The sequence below is a fragment of the Corvus kubaryi genome, unplaced genomic scaffold (assembly GCF_017639235.1).
Source record: "Corvus kubaryi isolate FWS band 111438036 unplaced genomic scaffold, C.kubaryi_AGA036_p1.0 37382, whole genome shotgun sequence".
NCBI lineage: Eukaryota > Metazoa > Chordata > Aves > Passeriformes > Corvidae > Corvus > Corvus kubaryi.
The window spans coordinates 5,168,552-5,181,211 of NW_024581124.1; the positions used below are offsets into that span (position 1 = coordinate 5,168,552).

The 12,660-nt window shown below is 38.8% G+C and overlaps 1 protein-coding gene across 4 annotated transcripts in view; it reads right to left on the bottom strand.

Annotated features, from left to right (window-relative positions):
- KNTC1 (kinetochore associated 1) overlaps positions 1 to 12,660 on the bottom strand; it is a 31,890-nt gene that overhangs the window by 3,257 nt on the left and 15,973 nt on the right. For all 4 annotated transcript variants that reach the window (XM_042035063.1, XM_042035060.1, XM_042035061.1 and 1 more), the window contains exons 38-60: positions 12,165 to 12,221; positions 11,452 to 11,615; positions 10,865 to 10,969; positions 10,041 to 10,169; positions 9,309 to 9,425; positions 8,843 to 8,952; positions 8,415 to 8,625; positions 7,650 to 7,739; positions 7,199 to 7,370; positions 6,726 to 6,784; positions 6,368 to 6,584; positions 5,685 to 5,758; positions 4,553 to 4,763; positions 4,334 to 4,443; positions 3,901 to 3,950; positions 3,465 to 3,543; positions 2,799 to 2,917; positions 2,537 to 2,672; positions 2,165 to 2,260; positions 1,462 to 1,518; positions 1,062 to 1,116; positions 918 to 981; positions 230 to 359 (exon numbers count right to left, since the gene is read on the bottom strand). In XM_042035063.1, coding sequence (XP_041890997.1) covers positions 230 to 359; positions 918 to 981; positions 1,062 to 1,116; positions 1,462 to 1,518; positions 2,165 to 2,260; positions 2,537 to 2,672; positions 2,799 to 2,917; positions 3,465 to 3,543; positions 3,901 to 3,950; positions 4,334 to 4,443; positions 4,553 to 4,763; positions 5,685 to 5,758; positions 6,368 to 6,584; positions 6,726 to 6,784; positions 7,199 to 7,370; positions 7,650 to 7,739; positions 8,415 to 8,625; positions 8,843 to 8,952; positions 9,309 to 9,425; positions 10,041 to 10,169; positions 10,865 to 10,969; positions 11,452 to 11,615; positions 12,165 to 12,221 — 2,612 coding nt within the window. The remainder of the gene's footprint in view (positions 1 to 229; positions 360 to 917; positions 982 to 1,061; positions 1,117 to 1,461; positions 1,519 to 2,164; positions 2,261 to 2,536; positions 2,673 to 2,798; positions 2,918 to 3,464; positions 3,544 to 3,900; positions 3,951 to 4,333; positions 4,444 to 4,552; positions 4,764 to 5,684; positions 5,759 to 6,367; positions 6,585 to 6,725; positions 6,785 to 7,198; positions 7,371 to 7,649; positions 7,740 to 8,414; positions 8,626 to 8,842; positions 8,953 to 9,308; positions 9,426 to 10,040; positions 10,170 to 10,864; positions 10,970 to 11,451; positions 11,616 to 12,164; positions 12,222 to 12,660) is intronic.

The window sequence follows — 12,660 nt, forward strand, 5'->3', positions numbered from 1 at the left end:
TATGACAAAGCTACTGGGGATGACTGGAGCTTTAAAAGAAAAAAGAAGAGGAAGTGTTCACATGATCCCTTTAGAAGCCTTTGGGGGTGGGAAATGTTGAGCATTCATCAGCAGGGATGTGTTTAAGTTAACTGGAATTCTGAGTTACCACCTTTGACAGTCTCTGGTGAGCAGGACATGCTTAAAGACATTTCCCTTGCAGAGACAGGACATAAAACTTGTTATTTACCTGGATTTGCTGCTCTCGCTTCTCAGAGTGAGGAATGACCAAGAGGCACCCCAGGGCAAAAGCTGGGAGGTCCAGCTGGGTGTATTGTTTAGCAATTCCAATGATATCCAGGTCAGCCAGCACAGGACACCTTCAGGAGATCAGGAGGGAAGGTCTCAGCTGTGATTTGTTTAACTGGATGGCTCAGTGCTGCCAGCACAACTGCCCTGAGATTTGTAAGTCAGGTAGAGCAACGCATTTCTACCTCACATTAATTTCAGAAATGGCCAAGCAAGTTGAAATTTCACTGAATACAAATGCACGGGGATTTTCTAGCCTGAAAAAAAATCTCAAATCCCAACTCCAGTTTCTCTTTCTAAGCAGCCAAGGTCCTATTTTGAGGGGAGTTGCTGGCCAACTGTTGGCCCAGAGCAGAGCTTTGGTACAGATACCTGCACCAAAGGATCCAGTGTAGGATGCCTTTCAAGATAATCTTTAAGGTCCCTCCCAACCCAAACCTATTCTATTTCCTAACTAACTTTTGGTTCACGTCAGGCTCTTTGAGTGCTGGTGGTTCTTTTGAGCAAGTCAGAGCACTGTGGTGAATCAAATAATGAAACAATGTGCCTTTTACACTGTAAAGGCAATGCCAGTCTGGTTTATGGACAGGATGTTTAGGAGCAGAGTTAGGTCAGCACTGTGAACTCACTTGAGCAGAAGCACAAAGCACTCCCGGCACTCCTGGAGCTGTCTGGGACTCGGTGGACACGAGGCTGAGAAAGAAAGAGAACGAGGTGTAGTAAATCTACAACCAAGTTACTCCAGGAGCAGGACAGTGAGTTACAACCCCTACCTGTGAGGAAGGGGGACAGGACCACACTGCGCCAGGCTTGACTGAAGCTGGGAATCTGTTGGCAACAAGGTTTCTTTCAAGTAACAGCCAAAAGCAGGTGTAACCAAGTGTGTTATAAACACAGACACCCCAACCCACTGCACCTGGAAGAAGGCTGTCGATATTCCTTTTTATTTATCCTGGATGAATTATTCCCTAACATTGCTGTCCTTATCTCAGAGTCTAAGATTTAGGCATATTCTGACTGATGGCAAAATGATTCTGTCCAATGTTTACTGATATATTGCACTGCATAAAAATAATAGGAATTCAAAAAGAATCTTTTCATGGCTGACATGCAAAGACTCTAAGTTTTTGTTAAGTGAAGAAAAAGATGAGAAGCCAGCCAATATTTGCTTACCTCCCATAATGAAGGAATCCCAGTAATTGCAACCAAAACTCTTCTTAGATACTGAATCTGGAAAAAAAAAACCATTCAAGTACTTTGGTGTTTCTGAAGATTTGGCAATAATCCACAGGACTGCATTTAGCTTGTTTTGTCTGCAGGATGCAAACTTAAGAGTTTCTTAAGGTACTTTCTTTGTATTCCTTTGATACCTATGGAAATATGCTTTGTAGTTTAGTAAATTAAATTATCAACCACACTGCCAGGTACATCTGTTACCTCCTTAGGCTGCAGCAACTTTACATAATGTTTGACAATCACAGGCAATTAAGATTCTGAATGCCAACAATCAGGATCTCCATCACATTTTAGGGGTCATGTTTTGTGTATGTATATATGTACATACATGTATGCACAGTTTGCATATATTTGCACACAAGAATGTGCCTGTTTATGTTATAAAATGATAATAACATGAAGAAAATTATCAATTTATTCCCACAGGATTTACTCTGAAGGGCTTTTCAAAAAATGGAAGTACAACAATTTCAGATCAAAATTCAATGCTAAGACACAAATTCCTCAGATCTTCACCAGTTCAGTATCTCAGAGCCCAAAGTAACCATGGTTTATGATTTCTGTATCTATCCCATTCTTCAGCATAACCCCAGCCTTTTTCTCACCTTGCTGAAGGACTTTATCCTTAAAAATTCCTTACCATATTGAAGCCCAGGAGTTTCTGTAGGAGGCCATTCCAGAGCTGAGAATCATACACTTTGTATTCTAAACTAAGCTCTGTCACCAGTCTCACAGCCTGCAGGGGAGCAAGGACACGCTGCATTTTAACAGAAATTCATGATCTTCAAACCTTTACAAGCCACTTTCAAAATTATTTTACACACAGTAGGAACAAAACCTAAACCATCTAAATGGGGTATAATTTTATCTTCTAACTGCAGGAAGGGTAAAGCTTTTATCTGTCATCTCCAGAAAACATTGAAGCAACATCTATTAAGAAAAGCCTGTGCTTTGCAGAGAGGTGTAGATTCACAGTGTGTAACAAAATTTACAAAGGATTTAAAAATCCTACCCTGGGTTCGTGACTGTGGTTCTTCCATAGCCCTTTAATCATGCCTTCCTTGGGACTCTTGTGGAATGATTCATAAGTAAATGGAATATTCAAAATCTCAAACTCTGCCAGATAAATGCAGCACTTCAGAAAATACCTGTGAAAATAAACCCCCAAAGCAGGAGTTAAGTGATGTTTATATTTAATCCACATATTCAAGCTCAGGATAACACTGAAAAGTATCCTTCTGTTGCTTTAATAATATGGAAAAAATTCATCTTACTTGACTTTCTCAATGGGTTTCTTGAAGAGTGATTCCACAGTGTTGGTATCTGCCAGGTAGAGCAAACACCTGAATGCTCTGGTCCTGTGAGCAAATGTCAGCTGAGTGTCACCAAAGGGCTGAGGGGAAAAACAGTCCCAAAGTCACAACAATTGGCTGAACAACTGGAGAGGATCATCCTAGAGGTATATAACCCTCTAGGTTTTCTAGATTTAAGATTATTGGTGCAGGCAAGAAAAATATATTTGAATATTTGTGATATATAATATCACAAATATAATTATTAAGTGTGGAAAAACTGGAGGTTAAGGTTCTGTTGAAACAATTTTACCACTTTCCTTTATTCCACCCAAAGTGAGCCAATGCCTTACACCAGCTTAAGGCACACTCTAAAAAATGTTTAGTGAAGTTGTTTCAGATAATATCAGCAATAAGTTTAGAAAACCCAGAGTTCAAGGGCTGCTCTTGGCAGTCAATAGCAAAATTCAATGAAAATCCCAGTTTTAACCCAAAGGTTGGTGAAGGGGGAAAACACAGAGCTCATACAAATCACAAACCATCCAAAACACAGATGCAAAGGCCATAGGTTGAAGCTCTTGCAGTTAAGCAGACAACATTTGATTTCAATAAGAGGTGAAAAGCTAAAATAAGAATTTAGCAACTCACAGATGTGACAGATGTTGTAATTGCAAAAAGCATTCTTGAACTGTAATCCATCGGGCGAGACTGAAGGAGGTAAATAACTCTGCAAAAATGGGTTTGTTTTTAATGCAAGCACAGCTACTGAAATACAACACATCAACAGTCATTGAAATGTAAATATTTCACTGTCAAAAAGAGCAAGGATAAGTTATTCCAAGGATATGAAAAAGGAGGGGAAAACCTCCAAAAATCTAGTCTTAAGCACTTGCATCTGTAAGTTATTGTCAATGGCACTTTGTGGCATAAATAAATATTGGATGATTCAAAAGTGATGTCAGCAGAAAATAAAAATAAGAACAGTGAGCTCTGAATCACACACATTTCAGTTTCTTGAAAGATCCATTTTTAACTGGCAAGTTAAAGATAATTCACCATATTACAGGTAAGACAACACACGTACCTTCGGAGTTCCTCATCCTCCTGTACCTCTCCAAAAATATCTTGGGTTTTCTTTAAAAAGAAATGAAAATTTAGATGAGTTTTCCACATTGCTTGGATAAATAGCTGGGTCATATCCCTGCTTAAAGCCTGGAATCAGTGTTTGATGAGGCTGATATATTTACAAGTGCTTTACTCCTTCAGGCTGGCTACACAGCACCAAGGGGAAGGTTTTAATCTCTACACAGACAGAAGGGAAAGCACTTCAAATCCTTCTCACCAGAGACAGCAGTGTGCTATTTTAGGAAGGTATTGAAATCTTAAATAGATTCAGGAGTACTACAGGCAATTTGTGTAGAATAACCTCAATTTTTTCGAACAAGTGGAGAAAAAAAAAAACCTTCATATTTTATGTAACTGGTCATTTTCCTTCAAACCCCAAAGTGATGACTTACCCCTGAGGGTGGTGTGCTTGGACACAGCCATTTAGCCAGAAGTTTGTCATAAATTTTGTTCATATCCAAGTTGTTAATCTCAGCTATCTCCTTAGCTGCCACATGGATATCTACAGGAAGAGGTGCAGACAATGTTCTTTCCAAACCAGCATCACCTTGCTTGGGGTTTTTTTAAAGAGCTTCTCTTTGCTCCTTTGAGCCTGGATTATGAAAACTCACCTGGATAATCTCTGCCAGCTGGATTTTGGAATCTTTGGTCTATACTGTGGTGTTCATACAGTAAAACAATCAGATTTGCTGGTTTCCCAATGGACTTTAGATGCTCCCCAGTGTTCAAGTTATTTGTTATCAGGACATTTTCTGTTGCTGCTCTCTTATATTGCAAGTGTAAGTTCCTCTGGAGGACTTCTGCTTTCTCACATGGCTTATCCTTTAGCAAAACACCACAGTTTTACATTAAAAAGCCTCTTTTACTAAAAAGCACAAGAAAAAGTAATCTTAACTTTTTACAGACAGGATCTGCTTTTCAGAGGTGTCCCCACACCTGTACCCACAGATATTTTTTTCTGCAGACAGAGAGGATTAACCCTGTTGCTCTAGCTAGGAAAGGTATTTTGAAAAAAATTGCAAAGCTATGTTGTGAAAAAGCCAAATAAAATATGTGGCAGTAGGTAAAATGAAGAGATTTTAGGGTAAAATGGAGAAGAAAAAAAATATTATTATTAAAACTCGTGGCTGCTCAAATTTTAGTTTAATTTCAGTTTAATCTGGGCACAATTCTATCTGATCATGTGACTAAATAGAGATAACTATTTAGTGTTCTTTGTGCCTCAACAACTCCATAGGAAGTTTGATATTTATGATCAAAGCTGAGATTCTTATTCACCTTTCCCTGAGAAAGGAAACCATGTAAAAACAAGCCTGAGAATCAAGTCAAAGCAGATTTTTTTAAAATATAACACTGCAAACAGCTAAAGAATCTTGGAACTCTAAGCAAAAATTAATAATGCCATTGATCAAAGCTGGGTCAGGTTCCACCTCATTCTCCTGCAGCACGAAAAATGCACACAACAGGAGAAAGGACAAATTATTCTTCCCTGAAACTGCTTATTTTTTGTCCAAGCTCCAAGAAGACTAAGTCTGATTTTTGCAGGGTGTTAACAGGAGACTGTTTCAAGACAGAGGATTCTTCTGGGGGGGTCACTTCCCCAAAAGTATTTCTCATATCAGGGTTGGTTATGGTACAATTTACACTCCACTGCCCAAACCACCAAAAATTAAAATACAAAGTTAAGTATTTTGTAATTTTTTGTAATAATTCCACAACAGTCTGGCAAGCAGTTTCCATTACCTGAGCTGTAGCACTCTTTAGCCACTTCTCAGCCAGATGGAGACAGAATTTCAATGCCTGGACATGGTCAGGACCTTTTTAAAGATAAAAAAAAAAGGAAAGGAAAGAAGTAAATAAATTAAGTTTTCATTAATCTTTCCTACAGTATATCCTCTACCCATTTTATTTTGAAGAATTAAAAAAAAATTAGAAGCTATTTAAAATATTAGGAAAACTCTTGTGTCTAAAGAGCAAAAAAATATTATTTATTTGGATTCAAATAGCAGAAAAGGTAATTAAACTGGGCTGAAATATTGGCTTTTGGTGGAAAACATGTCTGACGATGGTGTGAACATGGAGAAACTTTTGGCAAGACAACAGGGCCAGGCTGGATGAGGCTTGGAGCAACCTGGTCCAGTGGAAGGTGTCCAGGTTGGAATAGAATTGGTTTGGGCTGGAAGGACCTTCAAGCCTTTCTATGATTCTATAAAAAGAGGGAGAAAAAGGATTTGATGGTGGTGCTGTGACATCAAATGGCTGTTGGTCTAACCAACTGTTCAAAACTGGATGCAGGAGCATTTTCATCCTCAAACTTTGTTGGGTGTTATTCAAGATCAGAGAACAAATGTTCGCTCACACCCTCACTCTGCTGGTCCCAAGCCTTTTCTCCCCCCATTCCTTCCCCCATCGCATTTGCAACCCACCTGTGGGGAATTCCTGGGCAATCTTGTGAGCCATGGCCACAGCCCACTCTGGATTGACTATGGACAGCATATAGGACTGAAGTGCCTGCACAGTTTTTATGGTTTCCTTGTTAACAATGGAGGTACAGCCACTGTTTCTCATTTCGAATATTTTTGGTTTCAGTTTTTTTTCAAAGACATGTCGAACTGCAGACATGTGGAAGGTATCCAGGGAAACCTGGAAAAATGTTAAAGTAGATTAAGAGTTGTCAGAGCTTCTACAGCGAGGCCAACATCACACACAAGAAAGATGAAAACTTCTTTTTTTGGGGTGTGGGGGAATAACGTTTAAATAAATTCCTTCAAGCTGTTACTTTACCTTCATTAGCTTGGAAATCAACAGAAGTGTTGGGAAGGTTTCCTCACTGAGCTCTGCAGCTGAAAGGGAAAAATCAGTTGCCTGTGAAAGTGTCACAATCCACTGGCAGCTTCCTCTGTGAAATTAAGCACTTTCTGTTTATTGGTGGATGGGGACCTCCATTGGGAGAGAAAGGATATGATTGTAATTATCCCCACTGGCCTGGGAAGTGGGATACATGGATAAATTTTAGAGATCCCAGGAAAGAATTTGAGGACAAACCCTGCATTGTATTTATCATCTTAGCTCCTCTGGGCAGCAATCTGGGAGCACAAGTGCTTTCAGAAGTACTTGGGATGAAAACTGCATTAACAAAGAATTACAGTTAATATACAACATATACTGTAGCACTTTAAATGTCACAGATAGCAGAGAAAGGGAATGTGATATAAATATATATATATATATATGGCCATAAAAAATGCTGAACTTACATATAATGTTCCAGAAACACTGGGAAGTTCTGAAGAACAGCAGGTGAAAGGGCAGCCTGGTGTGAGCAGCTGGAGACAAGGGAATCATCTGCTCCAAAAGATATTGGTGTTCTAGGTCCACTGGTGGAGAAATTCTTGAATAAGATTTCAGATGTTTGAGGAGGCTCAAAGCCTAGGGGGAGGAAAAAAAAAAAAGAAAGAAAATATAAATAAACAAACTATTAAGTCCTGGAGGCAATTTTTTGGGGCCAGTTGTTAAATACCTGCAGACTTTTTGTCCCTGCTACAAGAATTGCTGAGAAACTATTAGAAATCACTTTTTTTAAGGCTGTTTTCTGAGGGAAGGATGTGTACATGGAATAATTCAACTGATTTCAACAGTTCTGAATGAATAATAAATAGACAAAGCAGAAATGAGATGCCATTAGCAAAGTAACACATCTGGACATACCTGGCTCAGCTGGATGCTGGTGTTCTTCTCATCAGCACTCTGGATAACTCTCAGGACAATTTCCAGAGTTTCATAGTCATAAGGATCCAGCTGTTCAAAATAATCATCTATTTGATAAGATGTTACATGATTTGTCTTATAAAAACATACAAGTGAGTTAATTTTTCCCAGTTTTAATACCTGTTAATTACCAGTTTTAATTACTGTTTCTTCAGTGTTATGTCAATATAAGCAGCATGACATAATTATCTAAAATGCATTCTTAAATCCTAAAAAAAGTCATCAGGATTTTCCAGAAAGACCAAAGACGTGCTGAAAACAACAACAAAAAAAACCCCAACAACCAAAAACCCACCCCACAAAAACCCCAACCCTTCAAATACAAAACCAAACCCCATCCAAACAAAAAACCACTTCCAACGTATCGTTTTTACCCCCACCTATTTTTAAGGCAGAACTTATCCAGTGTACTTAGAAATTACTTTTTAAAAAAATTATTTTCTGGCTGGTTGTATTTAAGGGAAGTGGGGATGAAAGGCTTCTACCTCTCTTTTAAGAAAATTAGGTATGTTGCTGTAATTTCTTTTGCAGAGAAGCAGAAAACTGAAACTTAACATTCACACACTACAAAAACTTGGAAAAAACACAACCTTTTCAGTTTCTGTGGAATTATTAATCTGTCCTTCAAGTGACATGCAGCATTACTAGATGGAGATTCCAGGGATTTGGCTGTGGTTTTTGTTTTGTCTTTATCATTTTTTTTACCTTGCACAATATTCCACTGAGGCTCATGACCAGGTATTTGGTGCTCTTCAGCAGAGGAATTATTTTTAGTGCTCTGCCCAGTAATGTGGAATGAGGTTGCCTCTCACTGCTTTCTGCAGAGTCATCTTCAACATCATTTGTGTTTGAATTCTGGAGCAGAAGGGTTTCAATGCAGAGCTGCAGTGCAACATCACTGTCCAGCATGAAAGAGCTAGGAAAGAACAGAATATGATTTTCTCTGTGACCTTTGGTGTCATCAAGGAGCTTCTTTCCTTATGAATGAATTAATCCAAGGCCTCTATGTATTCTGAATAGCATTTTTCAAAAAAGAACAGTTTGAATATTATATTAAGATTTATTTAAATCAGAATAGATTTCAGTGCCCATGGCTGTTCTTACAGCAACAATAGATTTAATAGGATCAGTACCTGCAGTAATTCAAGATGAGACCTGTGTCTACTTCTGGGTTTTGTACCAGCACTCTTATGAGTTCTTTCTTCCTTATTGGTGGCTGTCTAAATACAGTCTCAAAAGAAATCTACAGACAAAGAAATAATTCATCTTCTCACCTTATACAGTGAAGCTTCTACTTTAGTTTCAACCCAAACACTTTCATAGCAGGAAAAAGCAGTGTATTTGCCAACTATCCCCTGTGTCAAATAATATTTAAGAACTTGAATTTTCTTTTGCAGCCCCCTCAATTACTGCATTTCTGTTTCTGATGTTTATTTATGCAGACAAGCAGAATGAAAAAACAAAAACAAAACCCCAACTTTGCTTACATTTGAGTGGTAAATCTGTCTAACACCCTCCCCCCTGCATCTCAGATTATATTGGTATTATTAACTGATTAGTTAATAAAACCCTAAAGTAAGTAAATAAATAAAAACTTACACCAAATTTACCAAGCTGGATACCCCATTCTGCATCAATAACCAATTCCTGGAATTTTCTCTTTTCTTCTGCTTCACCATATTGGTCAGCAAGCTGTGCTCCCACCAGAGCTACTGCCTAGAAGGAAGGAGAAGGGAAATGAATACAAGTCTGATAAATAATCTGAAATTTGGGAATCCTGAGGTCTAAACCCTTAGAGGAACTTTAAGTAATTCATGATCACACAACTGTATAAAATGAAAACAAACCTCAGAGAAGGTGTCAGGACTACCTCACCTCCTGATCTGGCAGTTCAAAGCTATTTTAAAATTTACTTTCTCAATAATATTTTCCTAACATTGTAGAAAGTAATACAAAAGGTGCCTTTTAGGCACTTTCTCAGAATTTACATTACTCTCCCTCCCCATTTCTTTATGCTTTACTTCCCATCTTCCTTTCTATTTTAATAGATATATTCACTCATTCCATTCTTGAAAACTGCTGCCAGAGAACAACTTATCCAAAATAAAATGTAGATTTAAATAATGATGGGAGCTGAAATAAATAATTTCAAGCTTTGGAATAAGTCATGATGAGGTAACCCAAGGCATAGGTTGAAAATCACATTCATTTTGACAGCAAGTGCCTGTGCACAACTTCACACTGTGGTACAGGGGCAGCTCCTCTCCCAGTGCCCTGGGAATGCCAAACATTCTCTGTTTGCTGAAGAAACTCGAGGCCTTGGGAATTTACCAAAACTTTTCTGTAATTTTGCCATGAATTGTTTATGATCTCCCACAGCTTATTGAACATCTCTTCCTTGGGCAAAATACTGCAGTATCCCAGGGCCAGCTTCTGATCGATGACACGAGAGTTGAACACCTGTGGTTTGGGAAAAAAAAAATCATAAACCTTAGGAATTTATTTAATTTATTCAATAGGTCTCTTTGTATCAAGTGCAACACATGAAAAATGCTCCATAATTTTAGACATGTATTGGGCCTTTAAGTTAGAAGAAAAAAAAAAAAAAAGAATAAAAATGCATTTCAGGATTTGAAATTTAAAATCTGAATATCCTGAAGCCCATCTAAAAGTGACTTCCCTTAGTCTAAACTGCCTTAGAAGATGGTAAACTGCAGGTTTTGCACAGAGCTTTTTAAAAACTACCAATCTAAAACAAATCCAGGATTTAAAATGAGATAGAGAATACCTACAGAACATAAAGGCCATCCCTATCATTTGGGACCTTAAAGGATCCCCCAAAGGTGAGGCTCCCTCTGTACAGAACCTTCCAAGCAGAGTGATCAGAGCAGGAACAAAGAGCCACAGGCCACAAGGGACTCAAATACTCTTTGGAAAAGGCTGTTCAGGGAGGTGGTTGAGACACCATCACTAAAGGTGTTTAAAAGATGTGGAGATGTGGTGCTCAGGACATGGTTTAGTGGTGGACTTGGTAGTTTTAGGTTAAGGGTTGGACTCCATGATCTCTAGGGTCTTTTCCAACTGAAACAATTCCACGTGGCTGCCAGGTAGAGCAGAACAAAGTGGCTCACTCACCCTTTCCAGGGGATTCTTACCTTGTGTAGTAAGTTCAGGGCAGAGGTCTTGATTACTGAACTGCTCCTCTCTTTCATGGCTATGAGGAAGCTTCTGGTTTCAGTGAGTAGATCTCTGTCTTGTGGCTGTTATGAATAAAACAGCACATAATTAAAAATAAATTCTAAGCCTTCAACTTCTTGTCATTTACAGCATAGTAGGAGGTACTACAGTAATTTTTATTTTCAGATTTAAGACCTTACAAATATTTCATCTATATCGAAAAAGGATTTGTTTTTCAAGTGCTTTTGAATTGAGGAATGTTTTTTAGAATTGAATATTCTACTTGCAACTTTTCCCATACTAAACAATGGTAAAACAACTAATTAAGAGTAAACACTTATTAACACTCATTCTAGTCTCTGCAGGAAGGCCAGGAATAAAAGCTCAGTTCTGAACACACTTTGTAAAGAGAGAGAGGACAATGAAAAATAGGGAAGAAACCACCAGCTCCTTTCACAAACTGACTCAACATCTGATCAAGTGGTGCTAATAAAAGGTCACGGTGAGAGCCTTTCCCTGCCTCCCCAAATCCTTAGAGAACTACTCTAAACTTGCTGAAAGTTACCTTTTCATTCAGGGCCAAATCCCTGGTGTTTGAAATGACATGCTGGACGCAGGATCTGACGGCACAGAGCGTGAGCTTCAGGGCCAGCTGGAACTGGCTGCACTCCAGCAAGTTCTGCACTGCTGCAGAGAAGGGAGATCCCACGGGCAGCAGAAAGTTATGTCCTGTGAAATATTTCAAAAACAACCCCAGAAAATAATTATGAAGCATATTGCTCTTGGAGTTAATATCAGAGCAGTTTCTCTTTTTCTTCATTAAATTTATAATGCAGGATCTGCCTTAGTTCCCTTTGAAACCCCAAATTCTCAGGGCTTTTCATTTAATACAGATTCCCATTTTAGTTTAAAACCCACAAGTTTTTGGCCAGAAGTTGTCTTCTTGGACAGGCTTTGATGATTCTCACTCATAGTGGTAGAACTTCTGTCCTAAGTAAAGGCTTTGACACGGTGGAAGGGTAGGGATTACCACCCAAACTGGTGACTTCTGTGCTGAACCAAACCACCCCTTAAAATATGGCTTTAAGGGGAACATTTAGGCACCTGTGAAAATCCCCTGTGAGTTAGTCATGCTTGTGTAGGGTGAATTTAAACCTCATGTTTTCCAGTGGTCTGTTTATACTTTCATTGTGGTGGATCTGCCCTCGTGTCCCTGCCCATGGCAGGGGGTTGGAATTAGGTGATTTTTCAGGTCCCTTCCCACCCAACCTATGGTACCTTCCATAAACGCTCGGTGTGCCAGGCTTATAGACTCCAAGGGATACAGCTTGTCCTCTGAAAGACAGAAAATGCACATCAGCAGAGTGCCAGGAACTCAGCATCACCAGGAAGTCTGGGAGAACCCTAAAAATACCACAGGGACAGGGCATAAAATAGAGACACGTGAACCTCGAGAGCCATTTGCTGCTATTTTTAACTGTGCCTGCTCAGAATGTATTTTTGAGGAGGGAGTATCTCTCAGACTCACAAAGAAATCCAACAGTTTCCAGTAACTACTTTGTATGTAAATCCCTTGGATGAGACAGTCAACATTAAACTCATCTGTGAAAATAAGAACCAACCCCAAAGTCATCTTTCCATTCTATACCCCCTAATGGGCATTTCTACTGTGAGTTTGTCTGACTGAGATTTCTGAGGTGATAATTTCCACACACATGCTGAATTATTCCTGTTTCTAGATAAGAATCAATAAGAAACAGAGATTTTATATTGT